The sequence below is a fragment of the Acanthisitta chloris genome, unplaced genomic scaffold (genome assembly GCF_000695815.1).
Source record: "Acanthisitta chloris isolate BGI_N310 unplaced genomic scaffold, ASM69581v1 scaffold16084, whole genome shotgun sequence".
Lineage (NCBI taxonomy): Eukaryota > Metazoa > Chordata > Aves > Passeriformes > Acanthisittidae > Acanthisitta > Acanthisitta chloris.
The window spans coordinates 8,984-36,801 of NW_008670032.1; the positions used below are offsets into that span (position 1 = coordinate 8,984).

Genomic DNA, 27,818 nt, shown 5'->3' on the forward strand with positions numbered 1-27,818 from the left:
TTTTTTTTGTCTTGGAGGTGAGATGCTTAGCAACCAGGAATTCTATTTTTGTAAAAACGGGTCTTTGCATGAAGCCAAAATTCATGGTGTTCAGCAGTGTCCTTGTTTGTTGTCACAGTGAAAGGCTGCTAAGGAATAGGCAGTTGTTGCTGGTCTGGTCTTAAGTGTGTGATTTGTGTAGCAGTTTTTATAGACAAAACCAAATCTTTCTGTTTGGTGGGAAGGGGAATTAATGCCAACAACTGAGCATAGGGCAGTTTTTATAGACAAAAACAAATCTTTCTGTTTGGTGGGAAAGGGAATTAATGCCAACAACTGAGCATAGTTTCACTGAAGGTCAACTTTCTTGTTTTAACTTTTTTCCAGTATTGGAGTTGGAGCCATCTCTGAAGCAGATCTGCCTAAAACTCTTTGAATCAGTTGTTCAAACCAGTTTCTCCCAAGGGCACCCTCAGTCTAGTGAGCAGCACAGCTTCTGGTAAAGCAGCACCTGCATTTTGTGTGCAGAGGCTGTGCCCAGACGAGGAAGTCTAAACAAAGAGACCACACTGTGGACTGTGATAGTGGTGTCTTCCTGTCACACAGCAGCACAACTTTGGCACCTCTCTAGCAGGTCTCATGCTTCTGTGGAATCTTATTAGGGAAGCAGTGCAATACCTTCTTTTTCTAGAAGTGGTAATGTTGTCTTAGAAACTGAACATGCAAGTTGTAATCCTCACAGTGTGTCCATGTACAAGGTGGTGCTGTAGCTATAATTGTCAAGGGATATGCACAAGGCAGTTTGTTGCTATCTTTTCACCCTGACTGGTATTTTAGGGGGGTGGATGCTGCTGCTTTAATCTTGCTTTTCATTCATGTGCAAGACTCTCTGTTTTAAGTAACTTTATCTTCTGTGTTGCTCTGACTGGAGAAGTGAAACACCAGCTGGTGCTTGCCCTAAACCTCAACTAGTCTGAGATGTCTGAGTTGTGCATGTTGTTCCTCTTCATGTAGCAGAGGCATCTCAGATGTGTGTAGCAGTTTGTGCAAAAGCAAGGTGATTTGTGAGGCTTTACCTCCTCTTAGCCAGTGGTACCAGTAATAAAAGTTGGCTATTGATGGCATGTTGGACCTGATTGTTTGTTTAAAGCATACTGAGGAATACAGTCACACTAATATCTAGCACTTTTCCTTGGGGATGAAAGGAGGGGGCATAGCCAGGTTGGAACACAGGATGACCTTGGGGATGAGGGGGAATAGCCAGGTTGGAACACAGGATGACCTTCCAGCTTGCCATTCAGCCTGTCTTAGAGCTGATGGTGGTATTTTACTGATAGCCATGCCTTGACTGCCTTGTCCATTGGCAATGTAGAGACCTCCAGACAAACTAACCTTATGTCTGGCTCACTGTGCGTGAGATAAAGCTCTGATAAAAGCTCAGCACACTGGAGGGGGAATAGCCAGGTTGGAACACAGGATGACCTTCCAGCTTGCCATTCAGCCTGTCTTAGAGCTGATGGTGGTATTTTACTGATAGCCATGCCTTGACTGCCTTGTCCATTGGCAATGTAGAGACCTCCAGACAAACTAACCTTATGTCTGGCTCACTGTGCGTGAGATAAAGCTCTGATAAAAGCTCAGCACACTGGACATGACCTTCTAAGGGTCGTTCTGATTGCTGCTTCAAGGCTGGATATGTTTAGGGACCTTGGGAAGAGTTGCTGATGGAAAATAAAGCTTCCAAAAATCCAACATGTTATCAGCTGTTCACTGCCTTCCAGTGCTGTGATCCTAACTGACTGTGTATAACACTTGCTCTTAGCTTATGAACTCCCTGCAGCTTTGGTTTGAGCTTACTGGGACTTTATTAGAAGTCAGAAATGCTATTGAAAAAGTGGTGTCTGAGTTACTGTATGTTGTGCTTTCTGTGTTTTTAGACATGCAGCTAAAAATGTAAATATTCACTGTTTGCTTTCCTTCCTTAGGCCGAATTGATGTTGACCACGTGATAACAAGGAAAATGCAGCTAATAGCAGAAGCAGAGGTAAATACAATACTTGCTCTTGCTTGTTGGGGAGAGCAGGATAATTGACCCTGAATATCTTTTGCAGAGCACTAGCCCTGGAACACAAATTCAGTCCTCCCTTGAATGTTGTAACTTTTCTCCCCTTTCTCTCTCTCCCTCTCTGCTGCTTTGCACTAGAGGGGAAGTATTATCTAATGTGGCTCTGTCTTACTTGACCCCAATAGGTTGAAGTCCAAAGATAAGGATGAACTTTGAGACCTGTAAATAAAATAGAAATTGCCTTACTACCAACTTTTGGCAGTGTGATCATTAGCCAGCCTGCTTACATATCTAGTCTTTGAAATGCTCCATGTCCTGCTATCCACAGAATAAAGGGGAGCATGGAATCCCACAGCTTCTGCTGCCCTGGCTGGGGAGATGACCTTCCTGAGCCTTGCTCTCACTCTTTGGTCAGTGAACAATACCCTTGGAGAAAACAGCACTGGGTGTTTCTGATATCATCTGCATCTGTGTGAGCTGCCATTGTCTTAGGTGATGTTAAGGTGATTGATGCCCAAATTAGACGAAGTTGGCTAACAATGAGCTGCACCCTCCTTGTTAACCATTGTTTTGTGGCACGCATGTTCTCCAGGGCGAATCGTCCTGCTCCCTTGCACAATTTTATTGCAGAGAATTCCGTGGTGAAGATGAAGTAACCTAATTGTGGCAGCTTTATGTGGGTAGTAGGGAGTGGATACTTAGCAGAGAGAAAAATAACTTGCACCTTTGAGATGTTTTCCTGTTTAAACGGTGGGTTTTTTCTCACCTCTGTAGGTGGTGTGTTGTTCATGACAGATGCAGCTGAAGGGTGTTTAAATGTCTTCTGCACATTGTGTACTGCTTTTTGTGCTGAAATTCCTAAAATTCAGCCCATTAGAGGAACAGTCAGCTCGGAATTTTATTTTGTATGTTGTCTTCTCTGATTTATCCTTACTGAGGACATGAGAGAGCAAACCTGCAACTTTGCTCTACAGACAAAACAGCCACTGTTAATCACTGTTGGCAACGGATTCTTGCACGAGAAAGCTTTGGCTGTCAAGCACATGTAGCTTTGGAAGTTCCAGGGAGCACTAGCTGGTTGCAAGGGAACAATTTGATCTTGGATTTTTTTCTTCAGGAGTGTCTTTTGTTCCTAAACCTTTTTTTCCGAGCCACCAGCTTTGAGACACATTAGTTTGTAAACAAAGCGATTTCTTATCCTCAAAGAAGTAGAAAACCAGCAGGTCAGTGGTACTTTAATTGCTGAAGTTTCTCCCAAAACATGGGGAGTTGAGGTTTTAAGCCCTGAGTGAAGTTTGCAGATTTGTTTGAGGTGCTTCAAAGCTACAATAACAGGTATAAGGCTGAGGAAAAACCCCATCTACTACAAAATACCTGAGAATTCCTGGAGTGCCAGGCCCTTTGGTTGTATGAACCACTGAACAAAGGCTGTGGTTGCAATTTATCTTTTCTGAGGTCTAGACAGATGCTTGACTAGCAGAAAGCACTGGTCACTGTTACTCATGCAGTCCAATCTGAAAGCCTTAAGTTCCTCCTAAACTCTCACTTGGTCAGGGCTGAGTGTTGTCATGTTTCAGTGACCAAAAGTACTAAATTTCTTAGAATGAGTGAAATGCTGAGGAATTGCTTCAACTTTATCAGTAAGCAACAGGGTTACTTCCCTCAACTTTCTCTCCTCATCGATTATTGCCCAGGTTCTGCTGTTCTGGGGCACAGAATTATTTTCATGTGTGTTGGTCTGTAATTGCAGCTAGTGTAGGGTCTGTACTCTGCTTGTGTTTGGTTTAATCTATTGAACTTGTGCCCTGCTCACACGTGTTGTTATCAACCCTGGAGGGCTGTTAGGAGGAAGCAACCTCATCACTGACAACTAAAGGGAAGAGGTAGTTTAAGGAAATATCATCTGCTAAACTCTTGCTGAGAAGAGATTAGGCTGAAAAAAAGGGGACACACTGTTTTAAAAAAAAAAAAAAGAGCAGTGTTTTGATGGGAATGAATGGTGCTTTGTCTGGCCTGGAAATTTGAGCACTCCAAGAGGAGTAGGAATTTCTATGTGACATTTTTGGTAGAAATGTGTGCATGCATGCTGCAAAATTAGGCTGTACTAGAGAGCACCAGTGTCTTCTGTTGCAAGTTGGATTCCCAAGTACTCAGTATTTGGGTTGTTTTTTTCTCCTGTTTTTAAAGGAACGAGTCCATACCTCTTGCAAAGATAATCCTCTGTCTCCCAGAAAAGCAGTAGCCAGATCCTAAGAGCTTCTGCTTTGTTAAGCACTGGTGAAGCTTATTGATTCTATACTGGAAGCTGCCAAATAGAGGAAAATATTTTTGAAGTTAAATATTAATCTGCTCCTTCTACTGCAGTTTTTGTCAGACCCAGAGAGATCTCTTGAAACCACTATGAAACAGGAATAATGTAGAGTTCTGATTCATCTTAACTTCAGGGTCTTCTGGTTTTATGTAGTCCCACTTCAGATTGTCCTGTGTTTTGTGCCAGAGAGTTAAACTTGCTTACTTGGCTGTTGTTGCATTAGAATGCATCATCTGTCCATATATTTTATAGAATCATAGAATAGTTTGAGTTGGAAGAGATCTTAGAGATCACCTCATTCCACCCCCTGCCACGGGCAGGGACACCTTCCCCTAGCCCAGGTTGCTCAAGCCCCATACAACCCAGCCTTGAACACTTCCAGGGATGGAACAGCCACAGCTTCTCTGGGCAACCTGTGCCAGTGCCTCAGCACCCTCACAGGGAGCAATTTCTACCTAACATCTAATCTAAATCTGCCCTCTGCCAATTTGAAGCCATTCCCCTTGTCCTGTTACTACAGTTCCTGAGGAACAATCCCTCTCTGGCTTCCTTGTAGACCACTTTAGATACTGGAAGCTCATATGAGGACTTCACACAACCTTCTCTTCTCCAGAAACCTCCTTGAAAACAGTTCTGTTACTTTTCTACCTTAGAGATGAGAAACTAGATAGGAGCTGGGAATTCTGAAGGTGATCAGGGAAACAAAGGTGTTTCTTGAGCAGCTGATCAGTAGGAAAACTAGATGAAATAATATGTAGTTATCATGTAGACTTGGATCTTGAAACTGGAAAAATCCCAGGCAAAGGATGGTCAGACAAATATGGCTAGTAGACACTTGCAGAAAGAAAACAAAACACAGTACGCAATTAGACTTGAAGTCATTTCTTGAAACTTGCCTGTGTCCTGTACTGGAGGTGATGGTTGTGTGCAGAGCTTTCAGGAGCTTGGGTTAGCTTTCAGCTGTGCCTCATCACTAGGCTCAGGTATTGGGAAAACCATTGAATGTCTGACGACTTAACCTGAATTCTCCAAAGTCTCCTAAGTCTTTGTCTTCTGAAGAGACAGGGAGCTTAGGATCTTTAGATTCCCAAAGTTCTCAGTGAAGTACAATGGATGCATGTTACCTTTTCTTTCCTTGAGGGAATTAATTTTGCCTGCTTTTTCTAGTCATAACCTCTAAACCACTGGCTGCTTTGAAAGTTCATGTTATGAAACTGAATGGCAGATCCAACCATACTGCAGCAGGAAAATACAGGAATTAGTGCTAGCCTTCAGGCAGGACAAAAGGGATGTGAAAGCATCTTGGCATTTTGCAATCTGCATTTTGAAGAGGAATTGTAGCCCTCGTCTGTGTAAGTTGTTATTGGGAGGGTTAAGTAATGTTTTACTTTATAGAAAATAAACTATCAGGTGAAGCAGGCTTTGACCAGGGTGGCCTGTGCTTCATCCACAGCTGATGAACTCCTTTTTTGGCTCTGTATCAGTGCATTTTGCCAACAAGATGGTAGAGAGGAAGATGCTCCTCTGCAGTTTTCCATACACCCAGAGAAGCCAAAGTCTCTAGTGAGCAAGATGCTTCAGAAGTTGCCTTTGTCTAATAACATAAGAGATTAAAAAGTTGAATAGGCTAAAAATGATGCAACTCTGATACAAGTGGCTTTTAATAGTGAAGACAACCTGTACAAAGCTGTGTGAGGAAAAGGGAGCGTGGGAGATGGAACTGGGATATTTAATTCCATGAATTCTTGAGCTTCAGTCTTGCTGCCTCCCAGTTTTGTACACTAAGGATGTTCCCCTGGTTAAAATTGAGAAATGTATTCATGTATTAAGCTGAGCCCAACTTTCTTGGCACCATCAAGTGAGAAATACCTGTCCCTGCAGACACACATATGAAGATGAGGATGTTTACTTTGCTCCTCTGTGTTGCATCTGATAGAGAAATGTTACTCAAGTCCTCTGGCCTGAGGTGTGTGAACAGCCCAGGGTGAGCCCCTGATCTTGTCCAAGTAGGCTCCTACTGCTGGCAAATGGTACAGGAATGTTTTCTGGATGCCTTGTTCTCTATAAAACATAGAAATATAAATATTCTATGAAAATGTATCCAGCAAGTTAAACAATTTCCTGCTCTGTTTTCACTCTGTCAGCAACTGAAGCCAGTTTTCATGAAGGAAGTGGACAGTCACTTCACAGAGTTCGTGAACAGTTTGGTGGCAAAATCGGCACTCCTGGATTCCTCATCTCCAGCCTCTCTCTTCCCAGCTTCCTGCGCAGAGAAGGAACTGCACAAAGCCAAGTTAGTCTTAAGCTGTTTTAAGCTGTTCCTATAACAAGATTCTATTTCCTGGATGCTTTATTTCTTTTTTTGTCTTAAATGTTCTCCTCTGTTTGCAGGAACTCAAGGGCCCCTCCAGAACATGGGAAGATCTTTACTTCCAGGAGGTCCCTCTTGGAGTGAGTAACTTCCACCCACAGTCTTATGTTCAAATCCACGTGGACTACTCTGCTCAGGCCTCTCTGCTTCTTTCTAAAACATCTCTACTACAGCTTGCAGGCTTCCCCAGATGTAACCCTTAATTACAGTCCTCTCAGTACCCTGGGGATAAAGGCTAATTATCCTTTGTCAGAGGATAAACCCAGCAAGTGTCTGTGTAGACTGGCACCCAGATTGTACCTTAACTTCCATCTCTCCCTTAGTGAGCTGTTTGAAGTGAGTCACATCAGGACAATCTACCACATGTTCATCGCTCTTCTCATTGTCTTCATCCTCAGTACACTTCTAGTAGACTTCATTGATGAAGGAAGGTAAGAATGCTGTTGGAAAGACAGGGACAAGGGCTGGGAAAGGCTCACTGCCAGAGGCACATGGAACTGCAGAATGGTGCAGAAAGAAAGGGGAGTCCTTCCTTGGGGTGTTGTGTTCAACTTGACATACTTAGACTATATGCTGGAATTCCTGTTGAGGGGGATGTGTTAATTCCAAATTGGACAGATGGATATTAGGAAACCCCAAAATGGATGTATTCATGAGAATTGTGGCCAGCACGGTTTGGCCTAACACGCTGAGTTCACCACAAGGCTGGCAAAAGGGAGAGGTATCACTGAACGTGGACTGCTTCAGTTGGATATCTTCAATGCAATGGTAGCTTTCAGCTGCTTGTATTGCCTGTAGAAGAGCTGTGCTTAGAAAAACTTTAAATACATCATCAGTCCTTCCTCTGTTTAAAAATGACAGTTCTGGAATGCTGTACTTGTGCTTAAATAAAAATAGAACATTTTGTTTTTCCTGGAGAAAAGTCTCAAGGATGTTGGCACAGCCTCTGTTAAGGCAGTGCTTTGCAGGTAGCCAGTTGTGAACAAGGTTGTGAAAGACTGCTTTCCTCACACTTGTTGTTGATTAAATAGTGTTTTGGCAAGCTGTTTCTCATGTACACAAGTAGGATTATATGTTTATCTTGCTGATTATCTGCCATTCAGTATACAAAACTAGAGCTGTATCTTGATTATAATCATTGTCCCTCTTGTCTGGGTGTAAGAACAGTTTCATGGGCTGTTGGATATTGGTTAGCTGATCCTAACTTGCTGGTATATGGGCATTGGGGGAGAACTGGTATTTATCTCTAAAATCAGCTACTAGGCCTAGATTGATTCCCTGATTGCTTTTTGAAAATACTTAAGTAATTGCTGTGGTTTAACTAGATCTGATACTTTGGATCCAATTTGCTATTGAGCTTCCATGTAAGAACAAATTATTTTTGTTGATGTACTCTGTACTGTCATCTCCCCTGCTCTTGGTTTAGAATAGCTCTTGTTGTAGGAGTAAGCCCTGGTGACTGGTAGCCAGTAAAGTTGAACATCCTTTTGTTTATGACCTTATGGTTTAAACTCAATTAATGGACTAGAGTTGGACATATTTGGATTGACCATCTAATGACCCTGAGCCTTTTGGGTAGCTTCTAAACTGAGTCCCTCTGGAATACCCACAAAGCAGGATTAAACTAGGCTTGAGTGCTGGATGTTAAAATACCCCATGCCTGTAGAGGTGTTCAACTCCTGGGAGGAGCTGAGCCTCAGTGTAATAGTGATGGTGACCTGGGAGTGTTCCCCAAAAGCTGGATCCTGGATCAGCAGTGGATCATTTAGTCAGGTGCTGGTTCTTAGCAGGGATGAGTGAGCCTGAGCATACTCTTAAAGCACTTGCTGATCTTCAAGATGTGCTTAAGCCCTGTGGGATTTGCAGGTAAGCTGTGCCTGACAGCACTGATGGCACACATTCTTCTCTTATTTTCTGGTAGACTTGAGGTGGTCACTTGGAGGCTGAAACTGCCACAGTCACTTCTATCCCAGCTGTCAGACAGTTATGATCTGGAAACTTTGTGTTTTGTAGCCACTTAGTGGAGTAAAAGTATTTCTAATCAGGCAATGGACACTGAATGTTGTCTCTTTTCTTCTAGGCTGGTCCTAGGATTTGATCTCCTGGTCTTTGTTTTTGGGAAGTTCCCAGTTGTCTTCTGTACTTGGCTGTGCATGTTCAGTGCCACAGTCGTTATTCCATACAACCTCTTTGTCTGGTGGGCCCAAGGCTATTGCAGTTCCTCCCATCGTGTCGTCCGATCTCTCTTCTATGGGATGTTGTTCACACTGTTCCAAATAGTTGGGCTTGGCATTGGACCAACCTATGTTGCTATATCCTATGCCCTGCCTCCAGCTTCCCGTTTTATTGTGATCCTGGAACAGGTAAGTCCCTGCCCACTGTCTTTAGATATGTTGAATTTCCTTTTCAGAATGGAAAGAGTCCTTTTTCCTAAAGTAGTGTTAGTTTATTCCTTCAACGAAGCCAGGGCTGTGGTTGGAGTTTGACTTGAGGACAGAGTTACATGCAGTAAGTCTAATGAGAAAGAGTAGATACTGAACTTCGTTTTGGCCTGGAAACCACTCATGGGTTTTTACCCTGTATTTAAGATTTTACTGTGGCTGAAATTCCACTTATTTCTAGTTGTCTTGTGGATGCTAAATGCTTCAAACTAATTTTAAGAACATGCTGTGCCATAGTGCATGAGGAAGCTGTGACATTTCTCTTTAAAAAACAACCCCCAAAAAAGCAAGTACATAGTCAACAAATGGTTCCTGTTTCCATTTCTCTTCCCCAGAAGCAACTGTCTTTGCTCTCTAGTCAGAACTTGATTGAAAGTGGAAGATTTTTTGAGAGGGAAAGCAAGTCAAGAGTGGAGGTCTGGTCAGACCATCAGGTTAAAACAAGGATGGGCAGAAATAGGTGTAGAAGGTCTGGCTTTGGACTGGCCTTCCTTTTGGTTCTTCAGTGTTCAAACAAAATTTTAAAACCCTGCTTGGCAGCTGTGGACTATTTATGTGGGCACCAACTTATCCCCAGGTAGTGGCAATTGCAGTACAGCACATCTAACTTCAAGGAGTCTTTTTCAAGACCTTGAAACATCTTGGCCTTCTGAAGTGGATACAGGGTTTTCCTTCAATTTTAAGTCCACGTTAACTGGTTAGTGTCTTGCTGGTGTTACTCAGAGTCCTTGTGTATACAGTGGTCCTGTGAGTGCAAGTGAGATGTGTTTGGACTCTCCTGAGCCACAATTGTTACTGAGTGTTTCACCTTGCAGAGTTATAAATCCATGTCAGCCCTTGTAAAGGGGCTAAATTGGAGAGAAACCATGGTGTTGAAAGTGTTGCTGTAAAATGCTTGATTCAGTCTTTATTGGGAAGTTGGGAGAGTATTAAACTACTGTTCTTTTGGTCTCACAGGTTCGTCTTGTTATGAAGGCTCATTCCTTCATCCGGGAGAATGTACCCAGAGTCCTGTCCTCTGGAAAGGACAAGCCCAGTGAGTAATTTGCCCTACTTCTTTTTACAGCAGTGCATAGCCAGCTCTAGTTTTCCCTCTATTGCTTTGAGCTGCCCTCATGATCTGGATAGGTAGGATTTGAGTGGGTGACCATGGATGGGGAAGTCAGAGGCTCTGCATCTTAATTTCAGCCTGAACCTTTTTGTTTGGGATTAGACAACGAGCTTGACTGTTGTTCATCTCTAAGTCATTTCTGAGTCTTCAGTCTTTGTTCTACAGGACTCCTTGTTTCTGCTTTTAGCAAGAGGTGTTTAGAGGTTGCCTGCACACCTCCAGCTCAGTGCTCTGACAGCAATTATAGAACAGAAGCTGTTTCAGCCTTGTTAGAGCTGAACATGAACCCACATGTTGATACAGCTTCAGCTTCCCCAGGAGGAAAGGACATGTGATACCAAGGTGTCAGCAGGTAGTTAGCTAGTTACATTCACTTGTTAACTATGCTTCATGCCAGGGAGATTCCATCTGAAAGGTCCAGTTTGTTTTCTTCTCTGCAAATCCCACACCTTTAGTTCCAGACTGAGGTTTCTGAGGTGGTAAAGGTAAAAGGGTAAAAAGGCACTGGGGAAACTGAACTGTCAGTAAGCAAAAGGATCTCAGTGTTCTTTTTTCTGTTTCCCTCTCTTCCCAGGCACAGCTCATATTCCCAGACTTTCTCAGTACCTGTACTTCCTCTTTGCTCCCACCCTCATCTACAGAGACAACTATCCCAGGTAATGTAGTGACAACAGAACAGAAGTGGTCTGAAAACTGAGGCCAGCATTAAGCATTCCTGGGTGTGATCAGTTTATGAGTTAGAGCTTTCATAAAGATGGCAAGAGCAGGACTGGCTCATGGAAACTCACTCAACACTAACAGTGCTTTGACTCTACATTCCTGCCTTCATTTGGGAAAAGCACTTGAAGTGACACAAACTGAGAACTTGCTAGGGATTATCTAGTGATGTGATCTAGCTCCTGCTATAGGCTTGTGTGTTTTATGTGCTGCTAATGAGCACCTGACTCTTGAGACTGAGGAGGGAGGCTGAAGCCTTTAAGAGTGGGAGCTCTCAAACTTCTCTGTACATTGCTGGGTTGCACTTTGCCAGTGTGGAGTCAGCAGTCCTGTCCGTGGCAGTCGGGCAGATCCCACCCCTACGTAACTGGACAGTGCTGCCCTCCAGATGCTTTTCCATTTATGGAATTGCTGTGGTGCTGCTGCAGTTAAAAGTGAGGAACCAGCAATGTGGGCAGACATGCCCTGGTTGTCAGGAGATGAGGAATTCTGGAATTCAAACCCCAGTTTTTTCAGAGAATCGGGAATTGGAGGGTTTAGCTGTCTGAGCTCCTATTTAGCTGTGATATCGTGTTCTTTTTCCTAGGAATCCCACGATAAGATGGGGCTATGTAGCTACCAAGTTTGCACAGGTGAGTGGTGCAGCCTTCTGCAGAGTGCACTCTTGGAGATCACCTAAGCTGTGTTGCTCAGCAGCTGTCCCTTTGGCATTAAATCAGTCATCCCTTGGTGTGAGCTTACCAGGAAAGAATGCTTTGTAGTGACTGAAAAAGAAACCGTGATCTTGCTGCACTAATGGTTGTGTCTAAGAAAGAAAATACTTCAAAATCTTTGCTTAATGAAGCCTTCAGACTTCACTCCAGACAAAAAAGCTGTGTGTATGTAGAGCAATATCCTTGCTCTGGCCCTCTCTCTTTACCCTAATGCTGTGTTGCAGTGCACTAGCCTAGCTGTGTCTGCAGATACTCAGAGCAATTTTGAAATGATGAGGCCTGGAGTCCAAATCTTCAGTGCTTATTTGAGCTTCAGGCTGAGTGAGTGGTTCTTCACATTCGTGGCCGTGAGCTTCAGTAGCTTCTTGTGGATGTGTTTCCAAGTAATGGATTTGTGTGATTGAAGCCTTTATGGTCACATGAAATGTTCATGGTTTAAAAAGCAAAACAATTTAAAAAGGCCTTTGGCTGCTTCCTCTTGGACTAAAGAGGGGGACAGAGCACACACCTGCCTCACAGCAGGCAGAGTATTTAAAGCAGTGACTTGCATTTTGACCTCAGCATGCAGAACATGGATTTAAGAGCCAGAGAAAGCCTCAGGTGCTTTGGCCTGTAACCATCTCCTTTGGGATAAAGGAAAAGAAATAATATTAGATTTACCTACACTAAGTGTTTCTCAGTTATTTCTGTTCTTGGTTTGGACCTAGATCACAGGGTGCTTCCCTTTTTTGGCATTGGCACAGATCTTTTGTGCCATAACTTGTGGGTTGATAGGACTGGGAGAGACTGACAGCTGCTGTAGTAGAAGAGACAAGTTGATTTAGCTCCTGGCTGTCAGTGTGCTGCAGGGATTGCTGGGGCTTACTTTCTGCCTGGACCCTTAGGGAGCTTTGTTGGCAGCTGTGTAAAGTAAATTATTTTGACTTGTGCTGGCAGCTGCTGTTCTCTCCTGGAGCTGGCAGATGGTGATGTGTTAATTGTGCATTTCTCCTGTGAAGTCAGGCTTTGGGGTGTTTCTGTTCCAGGTGCTTGGTTCACTTTTCTATGCCTACTACATCTTTGTGAGGCTCTGCATCCCTCAGTTTCGCAACAGCAGTCAAGAAACCTTCAATCTTCGCGGGCTGGTCCTCTGCATCTTCAACTCCATTCTACCAGGTAAGACCTGGATCCAGGAGTGACTGTTAACTTTGTGGAAGTGGTGAAAGGGAGAAGTGCTTCATGAGATGTGTTCATGATGGGCAGAGATCAGCAAAGCAGGTCTTCTGGGCAGACTTCAGTGTTAGTGTTCAACTTGAGAATCAGCAGCATAAAATAAAAGCTGGGGTTTTAAGTTAACTGTTCAAAGTCAAGGTGTAGGCTCTGTGGCAGCCTTGCTGTTGCCCTCGGGGGTGAGCATGGCCGGGTGTGGTGAGAAACTGAAATATTGTTGTGCTGGAATGCTGCACGGAGTTCTGGTGTCCTCAACATAAGAAGGACATGGAACTGTTGGAGCAAGTCCAGAGGAGGCCACAAAGTTGCAAAGAGGACTGGAACATCTACCATATGAGGACAGGCTGAGGAAGTTGGGGCTGTTCAGCCTGGAGAGGAGAAGATTATGTGGAGACCTCAGAGCAACTTTTCAGTATCTGAAGGGGCTACAAGGAGCCAGAGAGGGACTCTGTGTTAGGAACTGCAGTGATAGGACAAGGGGTAATGGGTTCAGACTGAAGGAGGGAAAGTGTAGGTTGGATGTGAGAAAAAAAAATTTTTCCTGTGAGGGTGGTGAGACACTGTCCCAGGTTGCCCAGGGAGGCTGTGGCTGCCCCAACCCTGGCAGTGTTCACAGCCAGGTTGGATGAAGCCTTAAGTAACCTGCTCTAGTGAGGAGGTGTCCCTGCCCAGGGCAGGGGGTTTGGACTAGATGATCTCTAAGATCCATTCCAACTCCTAAATTCTATGATTCGATGATTCTACCTGTGCAAAAGAGTAAAGCTCATCTCTCAGTGCCTATGAGAACAGTCTTGACTGTGTTATGTGTTGTTGCTAATAGCTGAGAGAAAACTCTTACAAACCCAGTCTGAACTGCCTTGTTCCTAGGTGTACTGATTCTCTTCCTGGTGTTCTTTGCGTTCCTTCACTGTTGGCTCAATGCGTTTGCCGAGATGCTGCGCTTTGCAGACAGGATGTTCTACAAGGTAAGAAGCAGGAGGTACAGTTCATAAAGCCTCTAAAAGTCATTGTCCTAATGAAAATGGAAGGAGGAGGAAGCTGAAGATTGTTTTACCAAACAAAGCATCCATGGGATTTTGCTTGTTTTACACTGTTAAGGCTTAACTTTGTTGCTGTGTTGTAGAACAGATTTGATTTCTGCTTGGCAGCCTGAGTTGTATTAAGGTAATATACTCTGTGCACAAATAGAACCATCACCAGCCCTACCCAGTAGGTCCATCAGCACTCTGTTCTTTTATCACAGCCACTGCAGTTTGGGATAAAGCCAAACTTTAATATACAGTGTAGAATGTCAAAAGTGTGATGTAAAGCATAGTCCCATGGTCAGATTGTTATGTTAGCTTGGTTATTACTCTGTTCAGTATTTGTCACCTTGGTACCCCAGAACAGCCCCGTAGAATGCGTTATACTAAATTAAATTTATGGTCTTTCAACTTTGCTTTCAGGACTGGTGGAATTCCACATCCTATGCAAACTACTACCGAACGTGGAACGTGGTAGTACACGACTGGCTCTATTACTATGCCTACAGGGACTTCCTTTGGGTGAGTAGCAAGTGGATGTGGTATTCTGTTAAACATTCAACCACTGGGCAGAACAGGACGTTCATCAAGGTGCAGCATCCCTGTCCATTCAGAAGGACAAAAGTGTCTCATCACAGGTGTTGTGGGCAGCCTCTGTGCTTTTGGGAGAGAGATCCATTGCTCATTTCCAAGTCCTTAATGTGTGCACAGGGTGGGTCTGAGATGTAGGAATGTGGGGGTTGACTCAGCAGACTGAGCTCAGATTGCAGTGTTTTGATGAGCTGTGGTAGATACTTCATGAGTGTGCACAACCTGAGTGCTTATGCAGGAGACCAGAAATGCCTGAAGAACACCAAAACCCCAGAGTGCTCTGTGAAGCACTTAGCATTTCATGGACACCTTTTGGCTGGAGGAGGCCCCTCTTAGGAAAAAAACACCAAAATGTTGCCACAACCAAAGGAAAACCACAGCAGAGTAGCTTCTAATATTTGGTATTCTTCTCTCCCAGTTTTTTGGTAAGAAGTTCAGAGCAGCAGCTATGCTGTCTGTCTTCACTGTGTCAGCTGCTGTGCACGAGTATGTCCTGAGCATCTGCTTTGGCTTCTTCTATCCAGTTCTCTTTTGCCTGTTTACATGCTTTGGAGGTAAGTTCGAAGGAAGGGAGTGTGGCAGTGGGTTTGGGGTTGTGGTGGGTTGGATTTTTCTCAGACAAGCATGCTTTGCCCTTCTACAGTGATGCCAGTTGTCCTTTAGGCACTAACACACAGGACTCCTGTCCAAGGGTTGCAACTGTGAGTCCAAGCTTTGTGAGTGGATTTTTGCAGCTCAGTAGATAGATGTCTATATACACACGTCGAGGATTTGAGAGCTTGGAGCAGAAATGAACAAGTATTGATGGAGAGGAACAGAGCTCTATGTGCCATACTGCTATTCCTGTTACACTGCACGTTTTAATAGCTCTGCTTCCTCTTTGCTGTTTGTCAGCAGGTTATAAGTCTTCCTCTTTAAAGCCATAGTATAAGACAAGTATTACTTTGCTACTATATTGAGAAAGAGCCTATTTAGAAATGAGAGCTCTTGCATTTCATTTTGGGTTTTGAGTTAGAGGGAGAGCCCTCTAACTCTTGGTCACCACTGCAGCACAAACCATATAGATCCCCAGAGCCACACAGCTGGGCCAGCTTGTTAGCAAACTTAGTGGAAGTAAATGGCAGAATCAACTCATAGTATTTGCTCTGTGGCCAAGCATAATCAGATTTGCTTGCATTTTACTGACCTCATGGAGTGGCCTTGTTGTTCCAGAGATGAAGGGAAGGCAGGGGAAGATCCAGGGAAATCAGGTGATCTTTGCTGCTTTCATCTGGAGTTTGTCTCTGAACAATGCTTCTCCTTTCATCTCTTTCTAGTGGTCTTCAACTTCACCCTCAATGACCGTCGGAAAGGTCCCTTCTGGAATGTGATCATGTGGACTTCCCTCTTCCTGGGCCAAGGTGTCATCATCTGCCTCTACAGCCAGGAGTGGTACGCACGCCAGTACTGCCCTACGGAAAACGTGAGTGACTGAGCTCCCTGGGGCAGAACCCACAGTGCCAGTGGCCTGTCCTTTCTTGCTGTGGGGTTGGGCAGAGGTTGAATTACACAAGCTGTGCTGGCAGTGTGCTACATCAGCTCTTTAGGAGCTATTCAGCCTAGAGACTGCCTAACAGAAGTGCTTTTGTTAGTGCTCTTTTTATGCTAGCAGCATTTCACTACTTGAAACTGAGGGTGGTTTCCCACTTTTCTGAGGATATAAGCCCCTACACTAGGCCTCATTTAGGCTGTGGGAATGGAACTGCAGCACTTGGCTGGTGAGGTCAGGAGAAACTTTTGTAGGAGGCCCACAAAAACTGTGCCTGTTGTGCCTCTCCCAGGCTAGGGTGGGTGGTGGGGAGAAGTGGTTGCCTGTAAATCATAGAATCGTAGAATGTTAAGGGATTGGAATGCACCTTAGAGTCCCAACCCTCTGCCCTGGGACTCCCACCAGAGCAGGTTGCTCAAGGTTTTATCCACCCTGGCTGTGAACAGTGCCAGGGTTGGGGCAGCCACAGCCTCCCTGGGCAGCCTGTGCCAGTGTCTCACCACCCTGGTCCATCTGGGGTTTTGTTGGTGTGTTTTCTCTGCCTTGTAACTCATTTTCTTGGCACCAGATTCTGTTTTGCATAAAACTTCCTGATGTCCTAGCTGATTTCAGTTTTAACCAAAGGTATCCTCAGGCAACCTCTATTTGAAGTTTGATTCTCCTGAGTTAAGAGTTTTGCCATCATAAATTACTTTATTTCTTGATACAACATGCTACTGGGCACAGCGTTTACCTGATGTATCAGAACTGTGGGTGTAGGGACAGTTCCAAGCACTGTTTAGTGAGGATAGGAACAGGGGTTTGATCTCACACCACAGCTGATGCTGTTGACCTGTGACTAACTGACTGCCTCTCCATGTTTTGCAGCCCACATTCCTGGACTACCTGAAGCCACGCTCATGGTCGTGTCATACGAAGATGTAAAAGTGCTGTGCCCTGGCTGTGTTGTCACAGAAAATCAGAGTTGCCCTCCAAGTACTTGGACCAATGATCTAACTCACTACAGACTTTTTCTAAGGGAAGTTGTGCCTCCTGATTCTTGGGGAGAAACTGTAATTTTTTTAAAACATTTGCTGGAGCAAACCAGTTGACCTGGATTGCAACAGACTTCCTAGGCAGCATCGATTGCATGCTGTCCCACTTTGAGCCATTTCCATGCCAGTAAAACATTGAGCTGAAGGTGGAGTTTACTGGAATCCTACTCATCCAGGGGTCCTCCCAAGTTGCTGCTCTCTGGACAAGAGGCAGGCTAATCAGATTTGCTGGTAGCTCACTGTTGGTATCCGTCCATCTTCCTCACCCATCCCTTTGCAATTTTTTTTTCTCCCTTTTGGTAATGGGATGTCTACAAAACTTCTATTCTTTGTGGTCCTGTCTGCTGCTGGGACATGGACAAGTGGCAGAGCACCAGGATATTTGCCTCCTTGCTCTGAAGATGGCCAAAGTATTCCTGGCTGGCTTTGAAGTGCACTGTGGTGTGTTGGCTGCCAACAGGTGTGGAACGGGCAGAAGAAGAGGAAATTGTGGGTGTGCTGGTGGCTGTGTTACAGAGTCAGGTTCAGAAGCAGGGCATGGTGTGTGCAGTCTCTATATTACTTTTTACACTGAAAATTCATGTTTCCTCTCTATTCATTTAGTTCCCAACTGCCTTACAGCATTTTTGTTACCTGCAGACCCTTATGGCTTGAGGAATAGTTTATCTTCTCGCTCTTCTCCTGCTCTAGATAATCAATTCTTTTAATATGATTAACTTGTAAAAGGGCTTTTGCTTTGAGATATACAGGTTGTTAAGGGTTTCTTTACTGAGAAAGATTTGAAATACTATGACCCAAGTTTAAGAAAATGAGATCAACATTACAGTACATAGCAGGACTTGGTTGAAATGGCCATGAGCAGTTCAATGTGCCACCACACCTTGGTGCTGCTTCCCATGTGTGTTGTAGCAGCTTCTAATGCTGTTGGGGAATGAGGATTGACCCAGTGCTGCTTTGTCATCTGCTCTGACATTGGGGGTGGACTTCAGGTGAAGATCAGCTTCCTAGGTATCGCCCTCTGCTTTGTGGAGAGGTAGGACATCCTCCCATACACAGCGGTGAGGCAGGACGTTACATGAATTTGGTGTTTCCATGTATGTTAATTAGTCAGAGTTCCTTCAGTTTAGTTGTTCTGTCAGGTGCTAAGCACAACAGGGAACTTACACAGTGTCTAGGTACAGATTGCTCCAGTTGTACTGAAACTGCTGCTCCCACTATTGGAGAGGGTCAACTGATGGAGGTACCTTCACTTTGGTGACAAAGATTTCAGAATTACTCAAATGTCCTTTATTGGTACTTTTTGGTAACAGCATCTCCATACTGACCTACAGCCCTGAGTGTTTGATACCAGCAGTACTGGGACCACTGATGGACTTGTCTCCCAGTCCACTTCAGTCTCTCTTTTGGGCTTCTGTTTTCTCTAAGCTGAGTCAGAAGTAATCTCATGGAAGCTGGTAATGCTTACACTCCTCCAGGTGTTCAGCCTTCTGTGAGAAGGAATCCTGTTCTTCAGAAAGGACATTGTCAGCTCAGATTTGCCAAATATGGGGTGTGTGTGTGTGTCTCTTCAGAAAACATGTCCTACTAGAACTTGTTTGTTGAAACAGTTGAGGTTGATTTCAGAGGAAGAGGTTCACATATATACTCAAACTTGGCAGGATTAGTGTATAAAATCCTGAGAATTAAATGGATTACTTGATCCTCATTCAGCTTGAGTAATCCTAAATCTTTCGCCATACCTTTTGTGGGAGGAAAGAACAGAAGTTCTGGAGCAACTAAGCTTCCTTATTGAAAAAACAGACAAAACCCCCAACCTTTGGCCAAACAGTTTTGTCACCACCTTGGGATAGGATTAAATTCAGTCCAATTCTTTTTCATTTGGTGCTCAAAACACTAGAGATGTAACTGCACTCAAAGAGGGTATGATGGATTAGGGACTTGCTTTGTCTTGGTTTGTCTTCTTGATACTGTCTTAGTGTTCTCCAAAGGAGACCAAATGATGGCACTTTGTGCCCAGTTTTGGTGTTTCCCTCTCAGCTAGCACTGTCATATGCCTAAAAGGAATTTACTCAGCATCCTCACTGTTTGAAGCCTGAGGGCTTGAGCATTTGGCAAGCAAAACACAACCAGAAAGGGATGCTCAGCTGTTGGAACTAGTCTTAGTTTTTGACAAGTTGAGGTTTCTAGCCTTGTAGATCAAGGTATCTGGCAACTGTGCTGTCAGGGCATTAACATTTGGATTCCTTTCAATTCTGTGGGGGTTTTTTTAATTGCTTTTGAATGTTTGATGAATTGCTTATTTTCATTTTTCTTGAGAGTGCTGCAGGGGAAATACTAAGTCTTTTGCACATTGCTTGTTTAATTACTCAGTTACACCATGTTTGTTTGAGTTTTCTTGGGCTGTGAGTGCCAGAGCTAGCAGTGAGGTGTTCTGGTCAGTAATGAGCATACAGAGGTTCCCAACCTGCCCTTTGCAAGTTCTTGATATAATCTATACTGTTTTCTGTGGTTCTTTCCAACAGAAGAACTCTGCAGCTTTGCTTCCATGGTAACTCCCTCAGCTGGGAGGTGGGAAGTCTCCAGCTCCAGAATGGCAGCCAGTACAGCTGCAGCTCCTTGCAAAATAACCTCACAAAAATCAGTATTAATGTGGCAAAATGTGTCCTGGTTTCCATGCAGAAGGGAATTTATCCTTGAAAAAACTGAACCTCTGTGGTGTCTTCATGCCTAGTACATCCTTTCTGTTGGGGTGTTTGGCTTCCAGCCTTGGGGGGTGAAGCAGTGCTGCCTCCGAGCTGCTCGCTGGGTGCTCTTCGCAACAGCTGTCTGAGCAAGACACGTGCTGCGTGCTGTGGTGGGAGCTGGGAGAAATCCTGATGGGAATTGTTTTGCATGGAATGGCATGGATTATGGGGATCTGCCTGCAGAAGGAAAACTGGGCTGTTTGAGCTCCTGCTTCTGACTGTGGATGTGCCAGAAGATCGGCAGTGTGGCACGAGTGTAAGCCCTTGTGCTCTGGCATCAGGGCAATGAGCAGCTCCTGCTGTACCCCCGAGCCAGCCCCATCTCCTCTCTTGTCCTGGTGCTTGCAGCCCTGGCTGCCCCTTCCCTGTGAGGTGCACAGCAGGGACAGCACAGCCTTGGCCCTGGCCCTGGCCCCAGCTGTTTCATGATGCAACCTGTACTGTGTTCTGTCACGCAGAAGAGCTGTTTATAATCTACTGTATTACAGCAGTTAAAATATATTTTGCTATTAGGGAAGGAAAAATTGCCTTGGTCTGATTCTTTTGAGGCTCCTGGTTTGGGGGGGAGGTTACAGAATCACTGAATCATTTAGGTTGGAAAAGACCTCTGAAATCATCAAGTTCAATCTTTGATCACCACCTTGTCAACTAGACCAAAGCACTACTTGCCACATCCAGTCATTCCTTGATCTCCAGGGATGGTGACTCCACCACCTCCCTGGACAGCCCCTTCCAATGACTGACAACCCTTCCTGTGGAAAAATTCCTCCTGATGTCCAGCCCTGATGCAGCCTGAGACAGTTTCCTTTTGTCCTGTCTCTTGTTCCCTGGGAGCAGAGCCTGACCCCCACCTGTCAGGTGGTTGTAGGGAGTGAGAAGATCCCCCTGAGCCTCCTTTTCTCCCCGCTGAGCCCCCCAGCTCCCTCAGCAGCTCCTGGTGATCCAGAAAAAAACAATAATAAAGTTTGAGTTACAAGAGGCCCCAGAGCAGAGTAAGGTATGTGGGGTTGCTCTCCTGAGAAGGTGGCTACTGTGGGGAGACACGGCTAAGAGCCTTGTAGAGTCAGGGAGGGAGGGAAGCTAGAGCTGCCTGTGCAGCTCCTCTCCCTGAGGAGAGGGGTGGAGCCAGCCATGCCGTGGCAGATCTGAACCTGGGGACACCGGTTTGCTGGATGGTACAGGGGAAATCTCTCTAGCTGGGTGTGTAGGGAGGAACTTTTACACAAGACCTTCTTCAGGTCCTGGAAAGCAGCAGGAAACATCAGAGGTAAGTACCAGGTCAGAAGGGTAGTTGGGATCTCGTCAGCTGCATATCAGCTATTACATCTCTGAGAGGAGAGTAGGCATCCTTGAAGAGCACAGAGAAGGAGTCAATAGCTCCAGGAACAGACCAGAGTGTCTAACCTCTCCCAATGCAATGCATATTAAATTGGAGCAACTGCCAAGTGTATATCATATCGGTGACTTCTGCCTTTATTTTGGGCCTGAAAAGGGTTTGTGTGCCAAGAACTTAATGTGATATTTTTCCAGCTGTGTACCACATGCTCTAAAGTCTTGTCTGTGTCCTTAAAACTGTAGCTGCTACAGAACAGTGTCATTAATCTTCCCATTCTTCCTAGAGGGAATATCATGTACTGCCAAACAGAGTTGTTAGAGGGAAAACAAAACTTCTGACACAAGTTTTTAGCAAATTTTTGTATCTTCTTTCCCAGAAGCCATTTATGCAGCAAGACAAGAACCTACCTGGCAAGGTTACTCCTAGATTATACCTATATGTATCTGAAGGCAAAGAAATGTAATTTGCCTAATTAGGACCTACAGTACAAGGATACAGCTGATAAGGAAGTCAAAAAGTCTAAATACCAGGAGCATTTAACAAGAACAATACATTTTGGCAAGGCTGGTGCAGGGGGAGAAAGGCTTCAGAAGAGAGAGAATTCATGGGGGTTACAAGACTAATGCAAATATGTTTGGTTTTCATTAGTAAGATAGTTCCAGGAAGGCAATTGCTGGTGCTTTAGGGCATTCCCCACTTTGCAGAAAGCTGATAGCTAGCAATCCACAAGAAGAGACATACAAACTCCAGTTGTTTTACAGCATCCCTCGGTGTCCCTGTGCCTGACAGCTTGGCACAGTCCTGTGACCAGTGCTTTAACCAGTAACTTGTCCTAGGCTTCACCCAGGACCTAACAACCACAAATATGAGCTTAGCTGCCTGTGGTTAGATCCTGCTCTGGGGTAAGGGAGCAGGCGTCTTGTCACAGGTTTTCTCAGCCCCATATTTCATCATTGGTTTTGCTTTCTCTTTCACCAAAAGAAAAAAATGCTGTTGAAAGGGTTCTGACATGTTATTCTCCAGAGATCCCCAAGCTGAGTGATACCTCAAGGGTGCTTGACCACACTAGGCCTCTGTTTTTCCTCCCTGTAGCGTAGGTTTGTTCCAGAAGAGGTTTCCAAAGCCTGACCTGTGCCACTGCTTCTCCACAGCCCCAAGAGGCTTCAAGGGTGGGTGTGTTTCCATCTCCTGCCTTTTTCTGTCCAGAATCATCTCTTCTCTGGGGCATGTGTTTGTTCCCTGGGCAAAAGGAAAGTTTGTTGACCTCCTAAGATAAATTTATCCTATATTGCATCACTTTCCTGACCACACCATTTGACACGGATCCAAAGTGCCTTCCAGTCCCTGCAAACATGCTCTCACCCTGGTCCTGCCCCTGGCTGAGGCTGTTTGATCCATGTTGGTTTCTTTGGTCCTGAGGAATAACGACATGGAGCTTGTTGAGATGATCACCCTGACCTCTCTCACTCCTTGGCACGTTTGTTGCTCAGCAGTGACAGCCACGTGTGCCTCACTTGCAGGGCTGCCTGCAAACCCCAGATTGGCTTTGGCATTATACTGAGCAAATTCAGGCTCCTGACAGACCACCCTGTCAATCTGAAGGGAGCTGGAAGGTAAGCAAAGAAGGGATAAGGAGCCCAGGAGATGGGAAATAGAGCTGGGAATGCAGAGCTAGATCTCTCCCTTAGAGGGAAAGATGTTTCAGGAATAACAGAGTTACTAAATGAGTACTTCTTCAAACCATCCTTCCAAACGGTGCCAGGCTAGCAGGGATACTCTGTGAGCCGAGATTAAAGAAACTCTTCTGGCTTTAATGGATTTAGCAGTGAATAGCTTTACATTTCTCTGTATACAAAGGACTGTTAACGGTGCTGGGAAGTGAGGAATGTGGTGCTCGTTGTCAGATGGTAAGTAGGCGATAGGGCATCTTTGCCTAGCGACAAGCAATGCGAGATTCATCCGCCTTAAAAACATTCTCTCATCTATCATTTTTGGCCCAAGGGAGGGAGCCCTGGCGGTAAGCCTGGCCTCAGGCTGAGCACAACAGACCAGTGCAGGGTTTAGCTGGCTGTAAGGGAATGATCCATCCTGCTGCCTTGGAATGGGTTGGGCAACAAGCTCCTCCCTTCTGTTTCAGGGATGTCTCTTACCTCTGTAACACTGCAACTGGCCAAGAAGCTAAGAAAGCAAAGGTTGGTAGAAGCCTTTTCTGAGGGTCATGGGGATCAGAGAGGAGGTGTGGAACAGTCCCATGAAATCCTGTGAGTGCTGTCATTCAGGTGTTTTCCTGGGTATATCACTAGCTGGGAGAAGGGTGTGTCCAATATGTGTCCTGCTGTTACCCTGATCCTAAAACTCATCGTCTCCACCACTGCAGTTCAGTGTCAGTTGTTTCCATCTGCTTTTGGATGTAGATTGTTTTTGTCAGGCTCTGGATGTGTGGAGTAGGAAAGGGAAATGCAGCGTGAATAACCATTATGTGAGCTCTCCTCTTCAGGCTGCCAAACCTGTGTCCTCTTTGGGAGGGAACTGGGAGTATGTGCACGTTTTCCATGTTTTTACATGCCATGTAGTGGCAGGGCAAGTGGGAATAGCTTCACACTGACACAGAGTAGGTTTAGATTAGATATCAGGAAGAAATTCTTCCCTGTGAGGGTGGTGAGGCACTGGCACAGGTTGCCCAAAGAAGCTGTGACTGTCCCATCCCTGGAAGTGTTCCAGGCCAGGTTGGATGGAGCTTGGAGCAATCTGGGCTGGTGGAAGGTGTCCCTGCCCATGGCAGGGCATGGAATGAGATGAGATTTAAGGTCTCTTCCAACCCAAACCATTCTAGGATTGTATGAAGATTAGCAAGCTGAACAAAATCAAGGGGTTTAAGTCTAGGGCAAGGAGATAATTTCATAAGATCATCAGGATTCAGCTGTCTACAGGTTCTTTGAAATGAAGTAGTTCCTATTCAACTTTGAAATCTGTTAGCAGAACCTCTGGACTGTCTGGGAGATCAGAGGTTGAATTGTAAGGAAAGTGGACTCAGCTGTCAGATGGTTCTCCTCTCAGGACAAAACAGAGCAAATAATGGGATTTTTTTTCCCCACATAACAGACAGGAATCACTCACATTTGTTCACAGATTCCATGTTAGTGGAAAGACACTGATCAACATCCTCGAGAATTTCATAATCCTCTTGGCCTCAGAAGTAGGGACCTGCCTGCAATGGGTACCTGTTCCAGGTGTGTGTATGTGTGGTTTATGTAGCACTCTGGTTCTCAGTAAAGCATTTGGTATTTTGGTTGTTTTTTGAACTTCCAAATCTTGGTTTAGTTCCAAAAAAGCATTAAAATTTTAATGAATTCACTCTTTCTCATTTTCTCTCTTTCTTCCATGTCCCTTTTTCTCTGCTTCAAACTTGCATTTTTAATCCTGTTTCCCCTTCTGTTTGTGTCTTGCTTGCCCCTCCCTATTTCTTCTCCCCAAACCCAGAACTGATCAAGGCTGATGTAAGTTTGGCATCACAGGTGTGGGGCTGCAGGGTCTCTTGGTAGCACACAAGAAACAAGGAATCAAGCACTCAGTTCCAGCACGCCCAGGGAGGGTGAGCCACCCTAGTCCTGTCTCAGAGGGCTTGTGAGGGCTGTGCTGTGGAATTACAGGCATTTCCCACATCTCTGGTACATACATATCCCAAAATAGCTAGGGCAAAGGGAGAATTCCTCTGATTTGGATCAAAATAAGCACAACAACAATGCTTCTTCCTGCCCTCGGGTCCCTAGCAGCAACCCCAAGGTAGTGCTGTGGGTTTGTGGTTGAGTTCAGTGGAGCAAGGATTGTACCATCCTGCTGCAAACCACAGTGTCCTTTTTGCAGCTGTCACTGCCCTAACAGAATCCCTCTAGTTCATCTGGTTCATTTTGACTTGAATGCACAGACATTAGTGCTCCAATAGAGCATTCAGTTCCCTCCTGTACAGATATGAGACTCTGAGATGTGTGAGATTTCAAGCCCAGTCCTTTTCTGTGTTCAAGTGATCATATTTCACAGGATTTTTGTTAGTTCACTCTGATATGTTAAATGAAACAAAGCATAAATGCAAGCACAAAAGGCAGGACTGTACCAAGTGTGTGTGTTAACAAAAGACATCAATCATAGAGTTAGCAATGTCTGAATTTTCAATATGTGCCTGAATTTGATTTTCATCCTTGCTGGAAGTAATGTATTTTCTTAGCTGACACACAGAGTTTGTGTAATGGTGACTAAGAGAACACAAAATACCTGACTGAATAGAGCCTTGTGGTTTTCACTTCTCTTCCAAGTTACAGTTGGTATCACAAACCTGGTATGTGTAGAGTGTGTATTGACTCTTGGTTTTACCCTGGCTGCTAAAGGAGTTTTTTCCTCAGCTCCCATCTCTTCTTTCCCTCTGCTTTAGCTCCTCTCTGATGATGAAAAGGTACGGGCTGAAATCCTGCAAGACATCAAGTTGATAAATGGAGGGTTGGGGAAGGTCAAACATATTATCAAGCAGTGTCTGCTCAGCAAATTACTCTGTGTTAGCTGAGCCCCAGTGAGCATCTCAGTCCATCACAAATGTGAAAAAAAGCACATCAGCTCAAATCTTTTGTGCTGAAGCTCAAGAGTTTACACGTGAGAAGTCGTGATTGACCAGTGCCATAGTTCAGCCTGTGCATTAAACTCAGCCAAGCATTTGAGCGCTGTCTGACCAACTGCTCTGGTGACTGATAAATTGAATTAATCTGTAGAAATGCTCAGAATTGTCACAAAGATATTTTCAGTTTATTGTGCTACCTACTCACTGTGACATCTTTATACTCATGGATTCCTCACACTTCTCTTACCTGATTTCCACCACCTTGCTGTGGCATTATCCATACTGGCCATACTATCCTTTTCCAAAGCTACAGTCTGACCCCCAGATATGTGTTGGGAATCAAGAGCATTCAAAGGATGAACTCCAAGAAACTCAACTTGCAGCCACAGGTAAACAGAATAGCTGAAATTTTAAATGTGGTACATTGCAAAGAACACACAGTGCAGATAAGACAGAGGGAAGTCATATGTTCAGAGGGAGAGTGGGTGGTTTGTGATTTTTGTGGGGAATTTATGGAAAAGAAATAGAAGGAAAGGATGGATGTTTCAAATGTAAAGTAAAACACCACTCTGAAGATCGTTAACCAGGTAATGCTCTCTGAGGGTAATACTTTTTTATTACCTTATCAGTAATGCAGAGTTATCTTAATCTAGATATTGAGTTATCCTGATAATAGAGCATATAAATAAATGTTTTCTTTGCTGATACAAAGTTATTATCTCTTGTATAAGATAACAAGCAATTGTTGAGTAATTTGCAACTAACCTTCTCAACCTTTGCCTCTGCAGGACCTTTGAGTCGTTCCTGGTTTCAAAGTTGTTTCATTTCTGATGGGTTTTTTAATCGTCTTATTTCCTTTCTGCAGACTGAAACGAAACCAAACACAAGCTGTCAGGAACTGCTCATGTATGCTAAGCTGCTTCTCATACTGCCATCTAATTCTTTCACTCAGGGTTATCCTGTGCTTTCCCCTACATTATCTTGTGCTACATGATGCATTTCAGCCCACAGAAGGAGCTGAGACAGCCAAAGGGAAATAAGTGAGCAGTTGTCATTAGAAAGGGAGAGAAAGAAGAAGGAATGGGGCAGAATTGGCCAGACATCAGCAGGGTAAAAAGTTAAGAGCAGTTTGTCAGAAGCCTTGATAGCTGTGACCTGAGCACAAGGCTAGGCAGCACAGCACAGATACCTGATCCAAAAGTGCCTCAGCCAGGAAAGTCCAGAAAAAGAAATTTTAGCTTATTTCATCAAGGACTTTGGGAACTGGGCCAGGGGAAAGGCATTCTCTGGATCCATACAAGGCAGTGTGTTTGGAATGGCTTGGGTTCATTTTTGCATTGTCATGCAATGAATGGCCTTTCAGTAGAAAAGACAAGGTATCCTTTCTCCTTGCACTGTGTCTTTGGTAAGGAACAGTGAAAATGAAAGAGATTATAAAGAACAGGAAAGAGACAATACTGAGAACATGGTAATTTTGTCCTGTAAAGCAATGACACTCAGTTACTCAAAGTATTTATTATCTTCCAAGATCTAATTACCTGGTCTCAAGCAGCATGTGCTAGAAATACAAAGGTTTTGATGACAAGGATGAGAGATGGAGAGAGAACAATGACATGTGAGATTGTTTTAGACAGGACATGTAAGAAGGGACTTATAGGAAATTTATAAGGTTTGGCTTGAAGTCTTCGCTTTCATTCAGTCTTTCTTGATCACTTCCCAGAGCCTTCACAGAGTATCTTCTTTGTGAGAATAAGGTGCTTTTTTTACTCTGAAATTGGCACTAGGGACGAGAGTGACCTCTCCAGTAAGCTCCAGTTAGGTCCTCTCTTTTGCTGGGGACTTGGTTAAGTTTATACACTAAATGCTCAAAGCAGCTGTTATTTAATAAGGATAACAGAATACTGTGTAATATGGCCAAACCACACAGGATTGATCCCAAGAGACTGTTCTCCCTCACCCCATGCCCTCCTGGGATCTACCTCTTCTTTCCTCTTAAGTTGATACTGCATGGCAGGAAAACTTAAGTAACTATCATTCTTA

The 27,818-nt window shown here is 44.4% G+C and overlaps 1 protein-coding gene across 1 annotated transcript in view; it reads left to right on the forward strand.

Annotated features, from left to right (window-relative positions):
• The window catches only part of SOAT1 (sterol O-acyltransferase 1), a 23,311-nt gene extending 6,016 nt beyond the window's left edge, over positions 1–17,295 (forward strand). The window contains exons 2-15 of the mRNA XM_009073536.1: positions 1,965–2,023; positions 6,500–6,648; positions 6,747–6,806; positions 7,050–7,157; positions 8,807–9,089; positions 10,125–10,203; positions 10,853–10,934; positions 11,582–11,627; positions 12,734–12,863; positions 13,785–13,882; positions 14,363–14,461; positions 14,949–15,084; positions 15,847–15,992; positions 16,926–17,295. Coding sequence (XP_009071784.1) covers positions 1,965–2,023; positions 6,500–6,648; positions 6,747–6,806; positions 7,050–7,157; positions 8,807–9,089; positions 10,125–10,203; positions 10,853–10,934; positions 11,582–11,627; positions 12,734–12,863; positions 13,785–13,882; positions 14,363–14,461; positions 14,949–15,084; positions 15,847–15,992; positions 16,926–16,982 — 1,532 coding nt within the window. The 3' untranslated portion in view covers positions 16,983–17,295. The remainder of the gene's footprint in view (positions 1–1,964; positions 2,024–6,499; positions 6,649–6,746; positions 6,807–7,049; positions 7,158–8,806; positions 9,090–10,124; positions 10,204–10,852; positions 10,935–11,581; positions 11,628–12,733; positions 12,864–13,784; positions 13,883–14,362; positions 14,462–14,948; positions 15,085–15,846; positions 15,993–16,925) is intronic.
• Positions 17,296–27,818: the final 10,523 nt, after the last annotated feature.